General features: G+C 40.9%; 1 protein-coding gene across 7 annotated transcripts in view; it reads right to left on the reverse strand.

Moving 5' to 3' along the window:
• The window catches only part of LOC117896132 (protein held out wings), a 37,714-nt gene extending 12,962 nt beyond the window's left edge, over positions 1 to 24,752 (reverse strand). For all 7 annotated transcript variants that reach the window (XM_034804193.1, XM_034804196.1, XM_034804195.1 and 4 more), the window contains exons 1-3: positions 24,596 to 24,752; positions 23,355 to 23,883; positions 1,430 to 1,563 (exon numbers count right to left, since the gene is read on the reverse strand). In XM_034804193.1, the coding sequence (XP_034660084.1) occupies positions 1,430 to 1,563; positions 23,355 to 23,667 (447 nt within the window). In that variant the 5' untranslated portion in view covers positions 23,668 to 23,883; positions 24,596 to 24,752. The remainder of the gene's footprint in view (positions 1 to 1,429; positions 1,564 to 23,354; positions 23,884 to 24,595) is intronic.
• Between the last annotated feature and the right edge of the window lie 554 nt (positions 24,753 to 25,306).

Raw genomic sequence — 25,306 nt, forward strand, 5'->3', positions numbered from 1 at the left:
CATGTTCTTGCTTAATTTATGAACTTAACTCTTTCATATTCCTTTGGAATTGGTCTGGCAGAACCTACATAACATGAGAAATGGGCTGGGAGCGTTTTGATAAAATAACATTTTCATGTTTTTTTATGTTTTGATTTACTTTAGGCGCCTTCGTCTATGATTTTTTCGCTTTGTTCTGCAGTTTATGATCTGCTTAAACTCTTGGGAAATGTTTTACTATGATTCAGGGATAAATTCTGCATAGATTTTGAATGTAGATCTCATTATCTGCAGAGAGTTTTCATTGATATATCTTCCTTTTGGCTTTTACTGCTTGATTTTTTAAGAGAAATATTTCTAAAAAATTCAGAAAAATTCCAGTTGAAGATCTGCCACATATCAACTGATACAAAATAGATCTAACTTCATCTAGTTCCAGCCTGAACCTCTCCTAGCCCCCTCCCCTGTGCCGCCTGGGTCACAGTTTCACCCTGAACCATTGCTTTGGCGCCAGCCAGCCACTCATTTGCCCAAGAAAATTATTATAACAGCTGTTTGGACAAGCAGCACTCGATCTGAAATGCTTTCGAGTCTAATTAATGCTATTTAAATTTATGCATCCTACTCGCAGATATCTGGAACGCCAGCAGAGAGTGGAGAGTGAGGAGTGAGGAGGGGAGGTGAGGGCAAAAATACATCAGCATAAAATACATCCAAAGGCAAAGTGTGTCATGCAATAAAATAAATTTCCTCGTCTGCTGCTGTCAGGCCATAAATAAATAGAGGAGGGAGCAAAAACAAGACAAAAAACAAGAAAAAACTACGCCCAAACAATTTCCAAATTAAACGAGAAACAAAAGACAGAGCGGGGATTGAAACGGTTCGGTTCGGTTCGGTTCGGAGTGCGCAACATTTTAAATTGCATAAAATTAAATCAAATTCTAATGTGGCAGGGCCCTGAGGCTGGGCTTGGCTTTGGCTTTGGCTTTGGCTTTGACATGACGCCTACAAGTAAATGAAATGAAATGAAATGAAACCGGAGTGAGCGCTGCCGTCAAACGACTTCCTAAAACGCTTCAATGATTCCGCGCATCTAATCCATATAGTGGCTATGTAGGGATGGGTTGGCAAGGGGTACAGCTTTGCATTTGGCAACTGGCATCTGGCATCTGGCATGGGGCGTGTTGCCTCTTGTCTCAAAGACACTTTAACACACGACTGACTCTATCAGTGGCACACAAGAAGACAGTACAGTGTGTCGTAGGTAGGTACTGGCACACCTTAAAGCCATTTCCGGTGTACCAGTTGCTCAGTGAACAGCTCCGAGACTGTGTCGTTGTCACTTTTCTAATTAGCGGAAACCCGGAGCCATCGAAATGTATCGTTGTCGATCCATAAATTAGATCATCATTATTTATCATTCAACGTTAATTTTTGTGCTTAAACTTACATCTGGATGTTCACGAACTGGCACATAAACCTTCTCGTTCATCGTCACGACAGCGCCCTCGGGCTCGGGCAGTGTCAGTGGCTCCTTCTTGACCCCATTGATCTGGAAGAGTGAGGCGCGCACGCGTGCAATTTCTGTAATAACAAATAAAAGGAATTTGAGATTAAATATAGAGGAATATAAATACAGGCTTTGTGGTGGATCATCGATGGGTTTTTCGAGTTTCCGAAAAGTATTTCAATTTATATGAAAAATATTTCTGGCTCAAAAAAAGTGAAACTGCGGCTCAAATGGAGGATAGATCGATGCGCTTAGAGCCTTAATCTAACTGTAACCAAATTATATATAAAATCTACTTAATTGCGCAACAAATGCCACTTTTTCCATGTCCGAGAAAATGCATAAAAATAAATAAATTCTCTGCTGAAAAGCGCACAAACAAATTTTAATTGCTAGCCTCAACCACAACTGAGTTCCATTTGTCATTTGGCTAAGTGGTCGTATTAAATTACGTTTAATTCATGTACTAAATGGGCATCAATAAAATGGCGTGTGAATAATATGTTCAGCCATGCAGTTGAGTGCTACTTTTGTTATTTATTAGGTTGTTGGGCTGATACTTAGCCAATGAAATCACTTGGTTTATATTTATACAAATTATGCCATGCATTTTCCCTAGCTCCCAACCCCTAGGTGGGCTCTGAGGTCAGCCCCAACATTTCACACTTCTGTTCGGGGTGGGGTGCTGTGTGAGTTGCCCCCAACTGTGCCAGTTGACAGCCCCTCTCGAATTGATATGATCAACATTTTGTGGCTGCTGTTATTCTGCTTTTGTGCATAATCCCAAACCCAATTGCATTGCCATTGTTTGTCTTTGGCATGTGCCTTCACAATTTGTCACTAAATACTTGGTAATTGTTGGGGCTTGTGTGTGCTGCTTCATGGGGGGGCAGGCACATGTCATAGAAGTGACTCAAGATTTGCGCCCACAAGTGACATCAATTAAACGCCCCACTGACTTGTCCAACTAAATGAAAAACGAGTGACTAAACTTTGACAAGAAAATACTGTTTGATGGGCAGCTTAATGCTTTGTGGAATTTATTTTATAGCAATTTTTAGAGTCTTAAATCCTTTGCCGGTCTTTGCCCGTCTTGGCCTTCCTTGAACCGTTTTTCCATCTTTGCCTTGAGTTTCTTCTCTTTTAACACTTAAATTAATTAACTTTTTATATACACCCAACAATGTATCTAGCTTGCGGCATCTTTTTTTGTCTTTTGTGTGTCACATAAATAAAATTAAGAACAAAAATCTGAAATCTGCAAACTGAAATCTGTGCTGCGGCAAAACAAAGAAAAGCCAAAAAGCTTTCGCCTGCAAAGACGCAGAAAAAGAAATTGCACAAAAAATTTAAAATTACTTTTTTTTTTTTTCGCGGTAAAGCAAAGAGATGAAAAATAAAAAGATGTTTTTCCATTCCAGAGTTCAGCGTGGGTTTCGGGGTCAAAGAACCCATCAAGAAATTTATAGAAAAAGATGAAGAATAATTGTGGGGCAGTCGCCAGCAGAAGCAACACAAAAATTTTAGAAAAATATCTATTGATGGTAGAGATTTTCGCCTCGAGCGAGGAAAACTGAATGGGCTTTTCATTTGAGAGTAGAGTTTTTCCGTCAAGCCGTGTGTAATTACTGGAGACACGCAGCATGGAAGAGCATTCCATCAAGATCAGAATAGATCGGATCAGTTCAGATCAGAGCTTTGAGATCATTCAATCAAGACAGCTGTCAGTTCTAATCGAGCATATGTCAATGTGCAACGTGACCGAAGCGTTGTGCAGCAGATTGTGCAGCCAGATTAGATGAATAAGACTCTAAGAGAGTCGCCGCCGCCGGAGTGGAGGTTAAATTGGTGTGAAATCATTTGCATTTGGCCGAACCGAACCGATGACGAAGTCGCAGCGTATCGAATCGAATTAGTCACTTCTGGCAATGGCTTATTTGATAGGCGGCATTTAGATAAATTACTATAATCAGACGGCATATTGTGCAGGCGGCTTAATTAATAACTTGGGTCTCTCTCTCTCTCGCATCTCTCAGATCTATAATTAAATCCCTTACTCAGAGAACAACCTGTTGTTGCTGTCCCCCCACACACAGAATGTCCATTTAAGGGCAGACAGAACTCAGAACTCTGAAATGAGAGAGCTGGCCGAGTGTGGGCGAACCGAACGAGAGCAGTAACAATTATCAATGAACGATCATTTTATTCATTAACATGTCGAGTCGTTTGTGCTTTTAAGGCAACTCTCGGATCTCCTTCATCTTTCATATTCATTCAGTCCGCGCCTAATGCAAGTTTGAGTCATAATTTGCATAGATAGAGACAACTTTTATGACTCTATATCTGTATCTATCTGTGTGGCTCTTGGCCAACGCTCAAGCTCTATATATGGCAGCAGCAGCGGAGGAGCTGCCACCAAATTGGGCACAAAACTTTGCGTGTGGTGTGCTCAAGTATTATTATTATTATTATTATCATTTTGTAGAAACCTCAGCGCCCACAATGTGGCTCCACCAAGTGGGTTACCTTTCCGAATGGAGTGTTATTAGTGGCAACAAAAAATTGGCTTAAACTCAAGGCTAAAGGATGAATGGAATCGGTTTAATTTGTATATGACATCATTTTTGATTTGGATTTCACAGAATGAAATCTCTTCTGGGTGCGCCCTACCCTTTCCCTCTCTCTCTCTCTCTCTCTTCGCCGCCACATTTTGCAACATTTAAATATAAAATTTAGCTTCTGCACTTTTTCTTGAATTTTCTGTTGCTTTTTTCTGCTTTTTTCCTGCACTTGAGAGATGGTACGAATCCGTACGAAGAGCCACTCGAGCGTCCATAAGTTGTCAAATTTTATGCACCACGACTTTTATTTTTTTGGCAAGGGTTCTTCGGGGTCTTGCTGCCCCGCAGGCAAGTAGGGCATAAAATATATACAAAGTGGGTGGCTGTAGGGTGGCAGAAATGATTACACATTAAACATATATTTTGATGCGTGGGGTGAACACTTTTTTGAAGTGCCTCTTGGGCTTGATTTTGGGATTGAATTCTGCGGAATTTAATTGAACAGATTGAAAGATGGAAGAGGGTACTTTTTCGGTGCTGTCATAAATGGATTTTGATTGAATTTCGCAGCAAATTGAATGGCCTTAAAATATTTAGGATAAATGTGCAAACATTTAGCTACTATTTTTGGTGCAGTTGATATTTAATTAGTTATCGAATGGCTGCTGTTGCCCCTATTAGTATTTTCATTATTATTATTTCTTCAACTATTAAGAACTTTATTTTAATTCTCTTTTGATCTTACGATTTTCAGTGGAAGCAAATAAATATTCTCGGTGTCCCTCTCTTCTGTGCTTCTGTTACTTTGCTTCCCTTACTTCCGTTACCTTGCTGGACATTCACCGCTTTGTTTTGCTTGCAGAGTGAGAGCGGGTGCATTGAGAGGCCCCCGCTCAGAGAGGACCACATGAGCGAGCAGATAAGAGCGCAGTCCTTGGTGCTGCTGAGTGCGAGTGGGATGGAAGTACGTGCTGAGAGAGAGACTCGCTCATATTTGCGCAAAGCGATAAGCGGGGTTTTACCGAGTGCGACTGCACATGAAATTCCGTTGTGTAAACAGCATGAGCAAGAGTAAAAAATAATCAATGCAACTTTTAATCAGCAGCTAAATTAAGGAAATCTTTCAAGCACTTCCACCATTCACAGCCATAGCCCCGACAGCCTTGCGCTCCCACCAAATACGAGTGTAGCCCCGCATCGAATCGTATCCCCAAATTGAATGTCACAGACAGCTCATAAGATATGCAAGAGACAGCGCGCAGAGCAGAGCGACACCTTAAACCAAATTAAAACTGAGCTTAGCTCAGCAGCTTAACACGAGAGATCGCATCTCATCAGGGGGGAGGCGCTGATTGATTGTTTTTTTTTTTTTTGTAGCTGGGAGAACAATTTGCATTGGCTCACGATTTTCATGGCTAACAGGCGACAAGTGCGGGCGTGGTGGGGACTGTGGCTAAGTGCGACACATATCTAAGTATCTGCCAGCTAATTTATGAATGCAAAACCATTCATACAAGCGAGTACCACACGATATTCGAGCGTGGGTGTCTGTCAACCCAAAGCCAACAATGTCAAATGAGTTCTGTCGGTCTGGTCTGAGTCTGTCTCGTGTCTCTCTGTGTGGGTTTCGACCTGACCATGCGACTCTTGCCTTAACAAAATTGTCCACAGAAATGGCAAAGAAACGTTTAAGGTTCTCATTGATTGCTGCACTTAAGCCCCCATCGGGTACCCGGTATTTTAGTAATTTTTTGCGTGTTTTATTTTTGGTTTTGAACTCCATTGGCCTTGGAAATATTATTTGCAATTTGGCAGTGTATTTGTACAACCAAAAATCGAAACCAAAACCGAAACGCCACAAAAAAAGGAATGTTTATTGTGCGTTCAAGTAATTTCATTATTCGCTTGTATTTTTATTTTTTCGTGAAGCTTTTGCATATTTTGTGCATATCTTTCATGTCTTATGATTGTGGTTGTGGTTGGAACAGTGCGTGTCGTAGCTATAAGTCGAGCAGAGCTAAGGCAATAAATTCATTTATTTTTGATTTGTTTCATGAAATTCTAAAAGCACCTGCAGCTATTTGGGTGTTTCGCAACACTGGAAAAATAAATATTTGTTAATTTAGCTGAGAATTCGCGTTTTCTTTGGTTTTTTTTGTTTTTTTTTTTTTATTATTATTTTTCAGTATGTATTTTAATTAATGAATATTTCCAAAGCTGGCGAGCGACACAAATGACAGTTTTTTATGCATTTTTATAAATAAATTTGCTACAATCATAAAACTGTCAGTGGCATGTCGGTTCACACGCTCGATTCGTGGCTGTTATTTCCAAGATTTCTATTCTATTCAAGCAAAATGGTTATTTCTGAACAAACAAAATAATATAAATATTAGCGGGGTTTCTTTGTTGTTGTCAACATGATTTTATAATTAAAATTGCACATGCAGGCAACATTTTTGTCTGTTTTTTACGCTCATTTTTTGGGAGAGTCACGGAAGACAAAAGTTTGCTGAAAGTTGTAACCGATGGGGAGTGAAAATGTAATTTCTGGCTAACAATATCCGCAGAGAAATAAACTCAAACAAAACAAAAGGAAACACAATTAAAGTTTGCGTAAAAAAAAAACAGAGACTAAAAGCGAAAAATAGGGGAAAGGGAGCAGTAAAAAGAGCAAAGTTCCAATAAAAAAGATCAGCAGTGGGTTAACGATAGATAGAGAGGGAGAGGGAAAATGCCTTGTCCTTGTAACTGGGTTAGAAGTAGAGAACGAGAGACAGAACGGAGACGGTAACGGAAATGCCATTAAAAAGTGGGAAGAGATGCTCATTTCATGTTAAATCTCTGTAGAAAAGACCATAGAAAACTGCCGACTTTAAAGAACTTTTGAGTATCGTAAAATGTTTTTCAATGCTAGAGAATTCTTAACTTCCGTTTTAATATTTCCAAATAATGTGTGGCAGGTACTTTCCAGTTATTTTTACACTTCCATGAGCTACCCTAAAAAACTTCCGAGTGAAACTTTGCCAGAATTAAGCTTGCATTTATGTTAGCCTTAAAAGCTGAAAGATAAACATTTGGACAACAGTTTCCATGCAAAATATTAATCATTTGCCCTTGGCTTTACATAAACTTGGTGGCTTTGAAATTTTAAGGAAATTTTGCGCAGTTTTTGCCAATAAATTCGTACAATTATTGATTACATTTTTCGCACAATTTCAGCTGCGAATATTTTAAACAATTTTCTTTGTTTTAATTCTCAGACTCTTAATTTCGATGTGTTTGTTTAATGTGCAGTGAAATATTGCAAATGATTTTGCAACAAAAGAGTGGCGAAAAGCTAGAACCCAACCAGAAATCACGGATACGTGTCGGAATATAATAAATCTTCACCTGGTTCGGCATCCCAGACATGCGGATAAACACTTGAACAAATACGCCCTGAGAAATGATAAAACGCACATTAGGCCAACAATAACACGGAATAATTGTACAAATTGTTAGTTAAATAAACCCCAAAATTTCCCTGTTTGGATGTTGATTTTTTTCATTACTTTTTCTTTGGATTCTGGCACAAGCCGTCGATAGAATAAACACTTCCCCAGAGCAGAGACATGCTCTATTTTTGGGGCTGTACCGAATGTCAAATTCTGACTTAAATGTGGCTATAAATATATTCGGTTAAGGCAATAAATTGGCCATAATTTGTTTAACCAAATATTGTGTTTGCATTTTGATAGGTTTTTATTTATTTTAGAGGCGGACAACCGTGGATGATGTAACTGTGTTGTCTATTATTATTTTTAGATTATTGTTTAACTCTTATTGGTCAGAAGTAAGAGAGAAAGAATTGCTTTTGGTAGCCCTTGCACATCATCGATGGAAAGATTTTATCTGCTCAGCCAACATCTGTTCAAAATCATATTACCCTCGAGCAAACATGAAAATCAATGGATGGAAGATTTAAAGGCGCGAACAATTTTTGATTTAATTAAATGTGTGAATAATTTACAGTACATTGTGGGATATTTTGGGATTTAACAGGCGTATCAATAGCCTGTGTTAATATATTAAATGTAATTCAATAAAAATTAAAACAAGATTAAATTGCTGTTACCAAATCATGTTCTGGGCCACAGCCACACTCGGGAACCAGTTCGCCAGGCATTTGGCAACAAATAAATCGTTGCGATTAAGATCTCACAGCATTTACTTGGTCAAACGTGCAAAAATGTATCAAGCAAATCCCCCCCCAACAAATTCGTGACTAATTTTCGACTTCGTAATGCCCCCGAAATATATTCTCACACACAGACACACATAATCTTTTTATTAGCCATCGCAATGAGTGGCTGTTGCCGTTTAATTACGTGGCAACAAAGAAATATTGTATTAAAAAGAAATGGGAGGAGGCGGAATTTTAATGGACACTCAATGTGCGAGGGTACCTCAATTTAAGCTGGTGGCTGGCTGGCCAACAGCGTAAATTCTCTCCTTCTATTGGCCATTAATATGGCTCATCATTGTCATCATACGTCTAAGGGCATTAAAAGCTAATGCCGGCACCCACATCCGCACACACATCGCAAAGAGGAGCCAAAGATTTGGCATATTTCAAAGGAGAAGTGTACAAAGTACATGTGACTAAAGGAAACGCAGAAATACACAGACAAGTAATGCGACTAGCTGATACCTTGGACGCGCATAAAATAAACTAAGAAAATTCTTTCAAATTGTAAATGCCACGCAGGTTTCTAAGACTCCAACCATTGCGAGGCACATCAGAAAATGTGTCAAAGAAAAGGAAAAACTGTGAAATAAATAAAAAACAATGCAGAATTGGCCAACAAGCAGACTTTTCACATGTCACAGACGAGAGTGAAGACAACGACACACTTCTGCTGGAAGTCGCTCTGTGTGCCACATTTTGACGAGCTTTGACTCTTGTCGACACGCCAGAATGCTTTCGAGGGAGACTAGGGTGAGTGGGAGTGGCTTTAGCATTTCCCCTTAGAGCGAAAGATGAGGTGTTGCTGAATCCGAAAGGAAGTGAAATGTTAAATTTGAACTTTCAGTTTTCCACAGACAATGGAAATGTGGAAAGTTGTTTGCCAGCGCACACGCAGCAGCACTTAAACTCAAACAAGCAGCATTATGCACACACACAGAAAGACAGAGAGACGAACAGACAAGACAGACACAAATTATGTATGTTTTCCGCTGTGGGTTGGTCTTGATCGGGGAAGCCCCCAGATTAAAGCACATTTTCACATGCACTTGGAAAACAAAGCAAAACAAAACAACAAATGAAAGAAAATACTTGTGGGACGCAGGCAGGCAGCAGCAGCAGAGCTTTGCATTAAGTAGGGCTCCGCAAATCGCTTAAGAGCATCAAGGGCGGAAACAGTAGAAGTGGGTGTGCCCGTGGCGTATGAGAGTATGTCAGTCAGTCAGTCAGTCAATCACGAACAGCAGCAGCAGCCACTTATCAACGAAATTAAATATGTGTCAAAACAATCAATCAAATTAACAAGACAAAAGGTGTTGAGATTACCCTTGAAATGTTTTGTTTATAGCTTGATTGATTTTTGGTAATTGGAGTAGGTTAGTATTTCTATAGGGTATGCGTATAGTCGTTACTGTGAGTTTAAAAAGTAGTAAACAGGAACTGCGTAGCAAAGTAGAAGTACCGTAAGCTTGCGCTTGTTCCTCATGCTTAAGTATGTGCTGAGAGCGAGAGAGAGGGCGCGCGCGAGGCTAAAGCTCATTGTGGTTGTGTTCTTTGTCAGGAATGATCAAGAGAGCGCATTGGAACACAGGAATTGGAAGAGCATGTAATGCGTGAGAGCAGGAGCAATGCACGTGAAATGAAACGGCAGAAGTCAATCCCGTTTGCCGACAACTACAAAGTGCAGCGGCTACCTGCGCTCGCTTTTTGCTGTGGTTGTTGTTGCAGAGAGAGCAATGGAGTGAAGAATTCGCGAGAGAATGGCTTGGCGTGAGAGCAAAGCAATGCGCGTGTAGATGAAATCAAGATGAAGAGATAAGACAATTGCGACTGGACAGCAAAAAAGTAGGAGCCAGCTGGCTTTACATCTCTGAAGTTATGTGTACATTATGTATACACTTATTTAGATTGAAATCTTCTCCTTTGAAACACATTTCTAATTTCCAATGAAATTGTTAACTGATTCACAATGCCAAACGTTTCCATCACCACTGAGTCATGGGACAAATAAACATTTTCACAGCTGTCCGGCAAGGCACTCATTAAATGTGGGGTGTACTCCCCCCGACCCCCAATCCATCCACACCATCCCCACACTATTTTCGTGAGAGCCGAAGGCAAACAGTTATGTGGCTGCTGCAACTCGAAAACAAACAAACAAAAACAAACACGTTTGGAAAATTGCTAACCAAAAAGAGGAGAGAAACAAAAATACCCAATTGCAACGGCAACTTGTCGTTGCCAAAAAACATTGCAAATGTCGTCTGGCAGTTACTGTTTCTGCAGTGGCTCGATCGATCGATCGATGGTCGATGGTCGGCTTGTCACTCCGAAGGCAGCGAGAGTCGTAGCCTACGAGAAGCCACTAACCGCTAATCAATCAGTTCCCATGAGCACAATTTTCAGCAAAATGCCCCCACAAAACGAGTATATAACCCAGAGGCCTAGGGAGAAACGAACCCAAAAACGTATCGAATAAATGCGCAATCAAAGCGCAAATTGCTTCGAAAATAAATGATTAAAGGAAAAATGCTAGCTAAACCGCATTCAACTATAATGAGTATAGAATGCTCCTTATTTTAGTACATGCAATTATTTGTAGTTAAGGATAAATAATTGCCCCTAAATGTTGGCTTAAATATTTTCTAATCGATTTATCCTGATCCGTTAGAGTCCAGCTCGTAGCCTTTGTCGCTGTATCAATTAAAAGTGTACTCCCATTCAAAGAATATCTAAAACCAAAGCAGGAAGCCGCACCCAACTCCAAGCTGAAGCCAAAAATAAAAAAATCCAAAAAATACACACAAAGAAAATTAATTAATTAAGAGTAATGAAACATTCGGGTGGCTTCCCACTGCTGGCTTGCTGCTTTGCTGCTCCGCTCCCTTCGGCAAGGGGTTCAGTTGAGCTTCTCTTTTGAATGGAAAAATGCCAAACCTTTGAGTGCATAAATTTCATAGCCGAGCGGCGGCGACTGGGGGCCACTGGCGAGAGAGATGAATGACAATTTAGTCATTTCCTACAAATAAAATGATAAAAAACTCAGCAAAACGGTAGTCGGGTAGACACACGCGCCCATTTTTATAAAGCAATTAACTGAAGCTGATTTTTATGGGCGACTCACCCCATACCCCCCGAAACCCCAGAGGGGGGGACTCATAAAACCCAGCTCAAAGCAACAAAATAACATCAATGTGGATGATGATGATGGCCCTCCCTCAGCGCTGCCTCTGCCCTGCTCTGACGACTGCAATGGCTGCTTAAACCAATTAAAAGTTAACAATTTATAGTATAGCTAATAGACGATTTGTGTACTCAGCCAATCAGGTTAGCCTCTCCCTCTCCACAGCAGTCACAGCCGTCGGCATTTTGTTGCCGTCTGCTGCTACCGTGTGTGGGCAGTAACTCGCTTTATCGCATTTGACGCCGTGATAAGGGAAAACTCACCTGCAAATAAACAAAAAAGAGGGAGAATAAATTTCAGATTAGATAAGATAATAATCATAATACATTGAAATGGCGGTTTGCATATATGAAAACAATTTATGATCCTCCTACCAACAGAATTTCCACTGATTTGTGAAACAGCCTGGCGGAGAATTTATTGGGTAAATATATTATGAAGATGCCATCATGTCTAGAGTTTAATTTGACATACAAATAGGGATATTTTTTTCAGGAATTTCTTGGAAGTGGCAGAAGCTAGTGGGAGTCTTACTTCGTCTACAAAATTCTAAAAAGTCAGCTAAGGAACAGTAAAAACTGTACAAATTCATGATTAAAATATTAGGAAATCAAGGAGAGACTTCCTTAATCCTTTTCATCCAAAAATATACCTTCTAAGAGCTTAAGTATAAAAGTAAATCGAATCCGTAACCATTTTTCCCAAGCACCCAAGCACCTCAATCAACAGACAAATTTCAACGTTTTCTTGCCACATTTCAACGTTGTTTGTGGGACTTCTATTTTTAAGAATATTTAGAATATAAGATTTCAGTCTTGCCCCATGCCACACACTGCCAAACTGCTGCTGCTTCTGGCTTGTTTATTTCTGGAGTAGCCGAATGACTTTTCCGGAGTCGCGGCTACCCGTGGGGGGGAACATAAACAAAGACCAAGATGATGCCACAGAACAGGGAGAGGGAAAAGACACCCGCAGGGTTCATGACCTTTTTGGGCAGATGTATACATACAATTGTACATATATTTCTCCATAGAAATATATTGAATATTTCGTTACATCCTGTTAAATTTGCTCCCTTCGCTGCATTTCGTTTCTGGCAATTAATTTTTTCGTTATACAAAAATGATATTCGAGCAATTTCCAATCGCTAATCATCATCGAAATTGTGTAAACATAAACAATAAATAACGCTAGAACAGAAAAATGGGAAAAACGCTGCATTCCATCAAATGTTAAACATTCTGTTTTTATTTCAAAGTACAAAATACAGGCCCGTGCGATGGCCGTTTGCCGTCAGTCAGCTGCCTGCTTGCCCCATAATAATGTTTGGCTATTGGAAAATCATTTGTTGCCTTATGGCATTCCGGTGAAAGTTGCAGTTTGGTGCCGTTTTTGGATCAGCCGGACGGACCGGACCGGCAATGGCTGTGGATATATGGCTATCGCTGCTTATGTCATGTTTATAATATTTGTTTTCAAGCACAGCCCCCACAGCACCATAATTAGCCCAACAAAAAAATAACACATAAAATAACTCGATTTGGTCCATATTTGTTGGGAGTGAGATATTGAGCGATCAAAATACCTCACAGGCACTATGGGGTTAAAGAGAGTGATGGCATGGTGAGCGCAAATGAAAGGAATGGAAGGACGCTAACTGCAAGAGAGAACATATAAAAGCACTGACTGCAAGAGAGAGAGAGAGAGAGAGCAAATGTCAACTAGAAGCAGAGAGCTAGAAGGAATGCAGCGGGAGAGAGAGATCGCGTAAGCTGGAAAGGAGGGGAATGCATATCCCGTTAGAGAGCGCATCGGGCAGCAAGTAGAACATCGCATTCTAACAAAAGGGGAGGGTGTGTGTGGGAGAGTAAAGCTTTCACGTGATATTCCTTCCCCACTGCAATGCAAGAAAACTTCAGCTAAAAGTATTCCTCACATATTTAAACCAAAATTTCGAAAGCTCAAAACATTTCTATTACATTAAGTAAATATTTATTTGCCATATTTAGTATGTATGAGTATGTGTATCTTTGAATGGGTCATGGTCTTGCCTGCCTCTCACTTTTTGTCGCATAATCAATTGCGCTTTAAGCGCTCTCCCACTCTCACTCTCTCTCTCGCTCTCTCTCAGTTTGTCTGTCTATCAACCGAAAATGATTTACGTGTAGGAACGAGCATTAGCTTACACCAACACAACCGCGTCGTAATTATTTTTATATATAGCGTAATATGCGCTTGACTTGACCAACATTGAAGTGTGGCCGAAAACAACTCGTTTTGAAACAAAAGCCCAAAGCTGCCGCCAGCCTTTTTCTTTTCCCTTTTTTTCTTGTTTTTGCTTTGCACCCACCCGGTACCCAGTCTTTGCCTTGAATGGGATTTATTATAATAATAAATGTACACAGTCGTACGCCCGTACGAGTAAACTTTGTATTTGTGATCTGTCTGTGGTATCTGTTTGGCATCTGTGGGTAGTTTTAGCCTGTTGGATTTGGGGCTTTGTTGAGTGTGCAACTTGTTCTTAACACCTTTTTCATTTCTTTCTTCTTCCTTTTGGCTTTTTTTTTCTCTCTTTGTTGTTGTTGTTTCTTTCGCGCCCACGTTTTTTGTTTATTTTTAGTCATGCCGCTGCGGGGCACTCGTCAATCTCTTCTTCGTTTTTCGTTTTCCTTTTCTTTTGCTGTTAATTTATTTATTTTTGATTTTATTTTTTGTTGTCTTCTTTTCTTTACACTTTTGTTATGGCCTGTCTCCGCCTCAAGTGTCGCTTTGTATGACAATTTATATGTTGGTGTGTGGTGTGTGGGTTTCGCCTCTTCTAGTGCGTGGAAAACCGGAAAATCCTACGTATAAACTTTAACTGTGGGCCAGAAAATGCAAGTGCACCCCACACCCCGTATCTGCGGTGTGATGTTGTGGCATATGCCAATGACATTCGAGCTGTTGCCATGGCTGATAAGCCACAAGTCGTCCTTGGACATCGTTCGATGATGATGCCACAAAGCGGAGGGACTGCCAGAGCGCAAAAGATGCGGAGGCGAAGAGAGAGGGAAAGGCAGAGCTAAACTGCAGGTCGTGTGGGCAGTTTTGTATTTCAAAAAAAAGCAAAGGCCTTGGAGGCAAAGAAATTGTCATTAAATAAGAGTGAAATAAATACACACAAATTCGAAAATATTCCAGTAGATCAAATGCAATTTGTAATGGGTAATTTTGCACTGCTTTGCACTGCTTGCTGCGGAATAGCAAAGTGCCAGTCATGCGCGTAAATCGATCGAATGACACATTCCAGTGGAATCACTATACAAATGATTGATTGATTGAATGATTGCACCAACCGTTTCAACAATTGAATTTGTTTATGCCCGTTGCAAGTGCAAACGTTTTATTTAATTGCAAATCGAAACCACGCTGAATTCAATGGAAATCTCTGATTGCACCCGCGCCACATTAGATCGATCGTACAGGATAACCATTTAAAGCAAAATATGAGTTTCCAACACAGACACAATTAATTCATTCGCCTACAGTGGCCTGCCTGCCTGCCTGCCACATGATTGACATGAGCAGAGAGCGAGAGATCCGACACAGTGCCAGCGCCAGCGCCTGGGCGTCCATATAAAATGGGCATTTAACCCAAAAAACGCATACGACCGGCATACAGTGTAAACGTGGCCAACGCAGCACGACATTAAAAAACATTTATGGCATATCAAAGGCAGCCACTAAAAACTGCCAAAAATGAAAAACAATTCAAGCCAAAGGCAAGAGGCAACAGGCAAAAGAGACAAAACACAAAACGCAAAACGCAAACGCAAAAAGCCAATCAAAACTAAAGACAAAAGCAAAATGCAGCACTCCCCCACACACACAGCAGAACCTCACAGAGGGTTGGGGAGAGGGGCACAAAATGTGAACAGATGATGGCAAATGCCACAATTAGGTGCCCATTGGGGTGTGGCATTTGTTAAATTTTATGAAATACGAAATACTTTCAATCGAAACGATTGAAAGAGACCAAACTGCAGGCGAATGGACGAGTGCGTTTGCCAAAAATAGCGCAAAATTGAAACGGCTGTTGTGAAGGCGCCCCCGTAAAGAAATCTAAAGCCAAAAGCCATCACACACACACACACACACAGACAGAGAGTGAGTCTGAGATAGTCTGGTATACACTCGAAGAGATACAAAGATACAGTGGCAGACAGCAGACAGTCGGACAGGTTAAGGCAAGAAGACGTGACACATGCTGGCAGCCAAGATTCATTCATTCATGCTGCAAAAAGCAAACACGCGTCGTCGCCTCTTGCTAAACCCTTCCCCGCACAATTGCAACCATCGAAGCGCGTTGAAAAAGTCACAAAATGAAGATACCAAAGATACAACGATTGAGGACACTTGAGCTGCGAATTGAACTGCTAAAAAAGATCAACTTAGTTTTGCGTCTCCGATGGAAGTTAGGCGCGTTTAATCCACTGAAGATATTAGTTTGTGCCTTTCACTTATGGATAATTTGTGCAGCAAAGTTCTCTGCCAAATTCCAGAGTATTCCCAACTTCCATTTCCCATGTTCCTAGGGTTCTACAAACCCATTTGCATGGGCTCCAACGGCATTTCTATTTCGTATCTTTTGCATCTCTTGCCTTACATTTATTTCCCACTTTTTGCCATCTGCTTTTTGCGCGCATTACGCTGCTGTTAATTGTCTCGTATCAATGACACACTGGAGAATATATGGCAAGAAGTAGAGAAAGAAGCAACAACATAAAACCGAGGATATTAAGATGCAATCTGTATATGTGTCTTTTGTTGTGCTTTTTGTTTGATTTTTTGCTTCTCTTTTTTAATTTTTTTGGGTTTGTTTCTGTTTTTCTACGTACGATGCATATTATTTTAAAGAATTCAAGAAAATGAGGTAAAACCCCTCTCTTTCGCAGAGTAGCTTAGCAATAAAGGTGGAATTTTCATGTATAAAATTTCCACAAATAATGCGCACCATCTCCAATCCCCAAAAGGTAATCCCCAAAGGTAATTAATTCCCATTCTCTTCATTTGAATTTTTTCACTTCAACACCTTTAGTTTATTTACTTCAAATATTAAATAAATAAACCTTGAAGCAAACGAAAGGTGACTTTAAGATGAGCCAATACAGGAAATCGTTGGGTGGAATTTGTACATTTTGTTAATTAAATACCTCTCGGAATGTGCTAAATATTTGAAATACTTTTTCTTCCATTTTCAAACATTTTCCAAAGTTCAAACAAAGTTTGTTGGAATTTTGGACCCAAAATGTGTTTTTAAGGGCGAGGTTTGGCCCGCATTTCACACGCCCCGAGTCGAGATCTTTCCCTCTCTATGTCCCTCCCTGCCTTGAGGTCTCTGTGGGTCCTTAAGTACAATTGAAAAATTAAATTGATTGCCGATATCCAATCGAATGGCGAATGCAATACTTCAGGCTGCAATAAAATTGATTCACTTTCAAGTGGCAGGCAGGCAGCATCCCAACCAACCATATATGTATTTCTAAAGAGTTTTAAGTTCGAGTTGAAGTCAGAGATGGAGAGATACCGTCCGACCATATGGCGGCGGGCACACTGAAAGCCCCCGCAACTTCAAAGGCCACACAATCCCACAATGTTGCCTCTTTGTGTGCGCGTCTCTCAAGTGTGTTGGCAGTCGGGTCTTTTGCCCTCTCCTCTGCCTGCTCCGCGTTATCAAATTGTTCAATTTGTGCAGCTTGTCGACTACTGTGTGTGAGTGCCCCTGTGCCGGTGCCTGTGCCCATGCCTGTGCCCATGCCTGTGCCGCCTGGTGGCATATTAAAGCAATTGTCTAATGCCACATGGCTGGCTGGCGGCTGCTGGTAGTCGCGTGCCCCAGCCAGAAGGGGAGACGACGGCAGTCTAGGGGCTGAGCAGGCACTCCAAAAATGTTTCAAAGTTTTTCTGTTGCGTGAGGCAGAGGCAGGAGGCAGAGGCAGAAATATGAGACTCATGCAAAAAAATATATATTTTAATTACGCGCCTCTTTGTTTCACATTTTCCTAATGCTATTTTTGTCAAAAATTATATTCCTCCTCCAGCTATTGCCACACACACACACGGACACATTTGTGGCACGCTTGGCTATCAAATGACATGCCGCCAAATGACGCAATAATTCATGTTGCAAAAGCATTTACAAGGAAAATAAATAATTGCTAATTGAAGGCTGCCAAAAAAGGCTGCGGTAACAGGCAGGCTGGGTCTCATTAATCGGAATTCTAGGGTCCAGCCTCTGCTTTATCGAGCTGTCAAGTGATTAAAACAAAGCCCAAAAGATCATTTAAAGCGCTAAGCGAAAATGCAAACGAAAAAAACAATATTTTCTCAATGTTTTAGCTGCGTAAAATATTGTTCTTCATCCTTCTTTTGGAGTCTTTCGGTTATCTTTTGGTTATTGGCATTTCAGACCATTCATTCTCGAGTAAGAAAACGCTGAGAATTTCTGCACAAATTTCTGATACAAACTGCCATCGATTGCACATGATTTCCCATCTAAATCTCTCTCAACTTTGTAATGATCATGCAATGCACACCACGATTAGATAATAATTCCCCACAATCAAGATCCACTTTCCATGACAAATTCATTCGACCAAAACGAAAGCCAATTCAAAAAGCCTGCAGCAAACTTTCGCCTCATCAACGTACAAAACATATGGAGGGATCCAACCCAATCGATTGATCAACGATCAACGATCAATGCCCTTTACATGCAACAAAATGCAATGGGCATTGCAACTGCCACTGACTGGCTGGTCGTCTGAGAGTCGTATTAGTTTTGGTCTTGTGTCGATGGCTTCATTTGGTTTTGGTTTTAGCTTTGGTCAACTTCCGCGGTGGTCGTATGCTTGATTGCATTTATACGAACAGATATAAAGAAAGAAAGAGCCAACCCAGCCAACCAAGCGACCCATCCAAACGGCCAATAAAACAAATAACACAAATCAAAACAAAACCAAACGACGTACGATCGCTGGCTGCTCGTAGACAAAAGATTTTAATTGAATTTGAAAACTCAATGAGACGTGGAATCGCTTTTGGATTTGAATGATTTTGTTTGGTCGGGTGGGAGGGTTTCGTGCGGGTAGGAGGACACTTTCGAGGGTGCGGGTGCGCTGTTGCTTCTGCGCTATAAACAGCAGCTGTCCGTGCCTACGCGTTCCGCATAACAATTGTCAACAAATTTATGATCACGTCAGTACGGAGGAGTAGGAGGAGCGAAAATTTATGGAACCTGATGGAAGCTAGTGGTGGCACTGCCTGCGTATGAACATTTTGCATTAAAAGTGCTTCAAGTGCTCAATGGAGCGATAAATATATTCTTGCTATCGATAATGCATGGCTGTGAACGATTGTAAATCGATTTGATAGATTTTTTCGATAATTTTTCTATTTATTTGTGTGTTGCGAGAATAAACCTTGAACATGGCCCATAAAAAGCCTCTGAGCAGATTGCAAAGAGTGGCAATCGAAATCGTTAACAGCTCTCGGATAAACCTAATCGATCGTTAAGTTTAATGCTTTCGGAAGCGCTGATGATCGATCATCAAATGTAACTTTTGTAATGAGAGACGAATGGATGGGCAGCTGTCCCATGGCCAAAGGTTCAAGTAATTTGTTTGCATTTTGGCAACGCGCTGCTTGTTTGCATTCGACTCGATGGACCACCATTAGTGTCAACAAGCTGGCAAGCACTTTAAATACCAATTTTAATGATCAAATCCCCGCCCTTGCCCGACCCTGCCACTTTGAATCACAGGAAAAACAACGCCCTAAAACGGTAGCATAGAGAAAATTCCAACGATGGAAAGGCCGACAGGCAGGCAGGAACGGCAGCCGAAAAAGCCATTTCGTTTTTCCAATAATCTAAATTTAGATGAAATGAAACACATTTCAAAATTTTCATGAAAAATGTCGGACATGGTGAGAAGAGAACGATTTCCTTTTTTTTTTTTTTTGTGTATCTGAGAAATGCCAAGATACAAACACAGGAATATACATATGTACTCTGTGTGTGTGTTTGTATCTATATATACATACAGCAAGATGTAGCTGTATCTGTGTGCATGTTTATAGATATATTCCGCATGCGGGCGTACGAGTAATTTGATTTTTATTTTCCTGTAGCAAGGGGATCGGTTAGCAATTCGAGAGAGCTACACCTCAGGCTCTGCAGTCATTTACATATAATTTATTTCGGTCAGGTGTAGGTTGGGGCGTCGTCTCCTTTTTCATCAAAATATACATCATACACATAAGAAAGTCTAAAGTGTATCAAAAAGATGGGTTGGCTTTTGTTTGCTAGCTGGGCGTTCTTTTTTTAGCGGCAGTGTAAACAAACGTCATGCGGAAGATGGAAGAAAGATCTGTGGGCTCTCGGATCGGATCGGATCGTATAGTACGTGCAGTTATGCTTGGACTACGGCATCGCGTCGCCGGTAATCCGAGTGTGTGTGCTGCTGGCTTGACGTTTTCCACACAGTCCATCCAGTGTTTTCCACAGTCTAGGCACACTTCAACTGTGCGAAATGCGACGACTATGAATAGGCCAACAGAGAAACAGAATACAGCAGCCAGCAGTCAGCACTCGTCCGGAGATACAGATACAGATACAACTGCAGCAACAGATATACCAGAGGCTACAAACCGAAGAAACGTGCTCCAGCGGCGTGTGTCATAAAAGCTATCTAACAGATACAATACAAACGAATGCCAGCCCCGATCTCCTCTCTCTCTTTCTCTTCCTCTCTCTGTGCACTCGACTCGACCGCCGAAACTTATTCTTCGCCTTCGTTTGGGGCGGCGGCGTGAGTCAGAAAACCGAAAAACAAACAACACAGCAACACAAATTTATGTCAGCAGTGCCAAAAGCGTCGAGCGGAATGAAGACGACGATAAAAAAAAACGCGGCAAATAAACAGAAAAAGAGTAAAAATGTAGAAAAATATATCTACATGCACAAAATGTACGTGGTTGTACAGTGCGTTTCATGATTGAAGAGTTGGGGAGATAGATAGAAACTACAAAAAAAATGTTGCGGGTACATTTTTCAAATGCTACAAATGCTATTTATTCGAATTTAATTGAAAAATTAAGTAAATTGTCGACCAAAAATCGATTTTAGCCATGAAATATTTATCAAAAATCTCTTATGGATATTATGGCTTTTGTAACAATGAAATCTGAGATGATATTGCTTGAAATTATTAACAAAAACTTATCAAAACTATTTTTTTTTCCTGTTTATCATAAATTTGCCGATAATACTGATTAAAATTTGCTTAAAAATGGAGCTTCTGTTCTGTTTTTAGATGAATTTTGATGGTAAAATTCAAGAATATGATAGGAAAAAATACAACCAACAGGTTTACTACAATTATCTGAAGGAAGATATGGGATGGTGATGTAAGATCATCGTGGACACACCATCTCTCAACTCGTATTGCCCAGCGTTAATGGCCAAAGAGCATCCTTTTGGTTTATATTAAATTATGAAGATTATAAGCTATAATTTAGTTCCGCACTGTATCCACACACCAGCACACACTCACATCTCTCATGGTGTGGGTTTGGATATCTATTCAAATGTAATCACAAGCTGTGCATTTTAAATGAACAGACGCCCCAACAGGTAGTATTGCCCCACGGATGAGTATAGAACCCCAAAGAGGAACAAACCCAAAGCAAACATTGTTGCACACCCCCAACAACAACAACCACAATTGGAATATCATCGCAGAAACCGCAACCTCAAACACCCGTCGGGGTCGGTCTCTAGGGTTTTGTTGTTGATGTTGATGTTGTTGTTGGTTGTTTGCTGTGGTTTTGTGTGTTGCTGCCGCAGCTTGGGGTAAGGCAGGAACCTAATTAGATCTCTCGCAACCGAGCAACAGAGCAAATATGTGTGTAAAAAGTATATATGCAAAATTATGTTAAGCAACTTAAGAATTTTTCAGTTTTAAGAAATTAAAGAGTTAAAGAGTTTTCAGATTTACTAAAAATAAAACCTTTAAAGCCATTTAAATTCCTGCCAATCTCCAAATTCCCAAAATCCTTCTTAAACACTTTAAAATTTTCAATTTTAAAGGAATGGCAAGTCACTATTTTTTTAAGGTTCTTCGGGGGGGACACGCATGCACACATATGAATGTAAAATGTTTTTGCCTCGTTTTGACCCGCATGTTGTCGAAAACAAAACAGAGAAAACAACAAGCGACGACAGCAATTGAAAAGAGAAAGTTGCCAAATGAGAAAAACACAAAAAACTTCTAGCAGAGGTAACCCCCTAGAGGGAGAGGCAAAAGGCAAAAGGCAGCCCCCAAGCCCCGCAGCAGAAGTTGAAAAGTTTAAAGCCGTTAGCTGCCGTCCAGTGTCCAGCGTACAAGCTGTGGTCCCCAGAGCACCCCGAGTGCTAGATTTTGGCAAGAGTGTGGCTTGTGGCTCACTCCCACTAAGCTGATAAGACAGCTACTCCCGAGAGACCAGAGCAGGGATTGTCGTACCCTAGTAGAGCAAGGGTATGCTGTTTTCGTGTGCAGCAGGCAGCAGAAAGGAATTCCAGGTGTGAGATTATTATAATATATGTATATTTTTGAGGAGTTTTAGGAATGAAATTATTAAAACTTTACATCAAAGCCTTTACCTTTGCTGCTTCTAAAATATATTTCCCTTCAATTTTATTTCCCAAAATCCGTCTAACGGGTATAGCTTTAGTCCATAATATTACCTCGGAACATTCTTGTTTTAGTTTTAGCTTTTTTTGTTGTTTCTTAAGTGATTTTTGTGTCTGGTGGTCGAACGAGTTTTACAAATTGTCAACGCTTTGCCTTTAGCAAATACAATTTGTTGAGAGGGAAACTAGTTTGCAGCTATGCGAATACATTAAAAGCAAAAACAAAACCGAAAAATCGGTATCTGTAGCTGTAGTGTAGTGTAGTTTGGTGTAGATCTGTGCAACATAATTTTGTCATTACCGTGCGGACCCATACTACGGGCTCTATATGCATATGGGCAACAGATGTTGGGCAAACACACACACACAGATAGATAGTCGTACACTGATACACAAATACTTATAGAGCGCTGCGAGATGCGACCAGGTAGTGGCTTGCTGGCAGACACACACGCCCCAGCCTCGTTTCCCGTAAGTTGACTTTTTGTTGGTTTTCCCTCAAAAAGTGTGTTTGCCTTTGCCTTAAGGCTGGTATTCGGGCGTGGGCAGCGTCGGCGGCAGTGCTACACTTTTACCGCACTTCAATGTAGCCGAAACTCTTGAGTGGAGTATGATGATGATGATGCTGCCCCCCAGGGAGGGGACATGCAACGGAACATCTCAACTCCCTGATCACGCGCTCTCTCTTTCTGTTGTGTACGAATGGCCAAGTCAACAAAGAGTTCATAATAAGAACAACAAAAGCAAAAGGGGAACGCAACATAAGACATGAGTGGAGGCCAAAGACAGAACAAGAGAGAGAGAGAGAACGAGATAGATTCCCAAAGGAGAGAAATTCAATGAGTGAGTCGCTCGCGAAGAGGCGCACAAAAAGGAAGTAACTAAAAATAACAAACAACCGCCGCTCTTCTGCTGTAAGGTGGAATGAACTCGAATGAAAAGGAGACAGACAGAAGATGGGCAGAGAAGAACCAAACGGAGAGTGGCAGGCAGGTCTTAACCCATTAAAGCCAGATCTCTAGTAAAGTAATCTAAACTGTTAAGGTTAACAGAGTAAAGGAAGTTGGTTTTCCCTTTTTTAAAGGCAGAAGAGAGCAAAGTGCCTTTAACCCATTAACCCCAAATGTTACCTTCGTACAAGGCAAATTCTGCAACAGGAATATTCTCTCTGTGCTTACCTTCATCCAAAAGTCGCTCCACATGCGTAAAGACATTCGGGAATGCCGCCAACTGCTTGCGATCCTTCAGCAATTGGGCCAAATAGTCGGCAATGCTCTGTGTGCTCTGTTGCTGTTGTTGGGGCGTCAGATGGGGCACCACCACTTGCGGGGGCTGCTGTTGCTGCTGCTGCTGCTGTTGTTGCTGCTGCTGCTGTTGTTGTTGTTGCTGTGCGACGGCAGCGGCTGCTACGGCGGCGGCAGCGGCTGCTTGTTGCTGCAATTGCTGTTGCAGTTGCTGTTGCACAACGGCTTTGCTCTCACAAACACTCATTATGTTGCTGTGTTTGTGTATGTGTGTGTGAGTGAGTTTGTGGGGGTGTAGGTGAAAGAGAGAGAGCAAACAAGTGAGAGAGAATGTTGCTCTGTAGATTTGTTTATTCTTTTGAAATGAAAACTGTTTACTCTTGAGAGATTCTTTTATTTCGTTGATTGTTCTCTGATTTCATTTACTTATTGCACAATTTGTTTAATTTTCTTTAACACGTTACTGCAAAAGAGAGACACAACGGGCAATGTGTTATTATTATGTATTTGCGGAAGAGAAAACGGAATGAAAACAACTCCACCCAAAATATTTCGGTTATTTTTTTGCCTTTGAGAAACAGTAACAGCAACGAGACAAAAACTGCGTGAGCGAGGAACACTCACAAAGCCAGGAGAGACAGATAGAGCGAGAAGACAGAAAATTCCTCAGCGCCGCCGCTGCAGATCGATCGTGTGTGCAAAGAGGCAGGCCAGAGTCACACACACACACGCACACACACTCTCGCAGGCAGCCAGACGGCGACAGAGAAGAGAGCGCAGTTAATATGATAGTGAGCGTGAGTGCGGCGGAGATGAATGAAAGCAGAATGTCAAAATATCTGCTAGCTCGCTCCCACTCACAGGCACGGCTGCTGCAGCCCCGCAGAGAGAGCAAATACAACAAAAAGGAAAATAATTTTATATGCAAATTATTCTACACATTTTCCAGCGTATTTTAACAAATTAATGAAATTAATTAACACAACTGCAGGGATTCCAGTGCGACATTCGCTCGAGTATATTCGAATTTTTGCAGAAATATGCACAGTTGCTGATTATGTTGATGGCAGGGCCGCAGCAGCGTTGCTGTTTGTCTGTTTTATCTCTTTGGTTTAGGGTTTGCCTTCATTTGGTTTTCACTGGAATACGCGTTGGAAATGTTCCAATATACACACTTCTTATGGTTTAAGCGAATGAGGATTCCTTTTCTAGTGATTATTTTATTATTATTCGAGTCGGAGAAGAACGAATGGGGATCGATCTCGGGGACTTTGCTTGAACGCGATTCCGTTTACCGTTTATTCCTACAGCTGAACCGAGCGCGAAGACAGAGAAAAAGAATCTGAATGCGAGGCATAGAGCGCGATAGCTCGACAGTGTGCGATCGTGCTTGTGCGTTTGAGAGGGTGGCATTTTTGACATTCGCTCTCTTTCGATTGAGCTCTCGCGTGACGTCACAAGTGTGGTTTTGAACACAAGGAGGTTTTCAATAATAATACTAGAAGTCGGAGTAAGAGGGGAAGATCAAATTAATTAGAAGTTCAACTAATAATTTTGGAAGGGCTTTAGCAGTTTAAATGTATATTTTTTTAAGTTTTTGTATAAATATTTGTACATAGTGGTTGTAATTTTACCTTACTTTTTTATTTTTTCTCAAATTTACCTATTCTAAAATGTATGTTTTTTTGAAGGAAATCCTTTTTATTCCTTATTCTAGCCTATAACATACAATAAATACGTGTTTTAGTGCATCGGCCATACAAAACCACACCAATCTGCCTTTTGTGACGTCACGCGCTCTCTTGTGTGGCTCTCTCTCTACGTTTCGAATATCAGTCACACCCTAATTTTCGCGCATTGCACCGAATAGAGTTGTTGCAGCTGTT

The sequence above is a fragment of the Drosophila subobscura genome, chromosome O (assembly GCF_008121235.1).
Source record: "Drosophila subobscura isolate 14011-0131.10 chromosome O, UCBerk_Dsub_1.0, whole genome shotgun sequence".
Classification (NCBI taxonomy): Eukaryota; Metazoa; Arthropoda; class Insecta; order Diptera; family Drosophilidae; genus Drosophila; species Drosophila subobscura.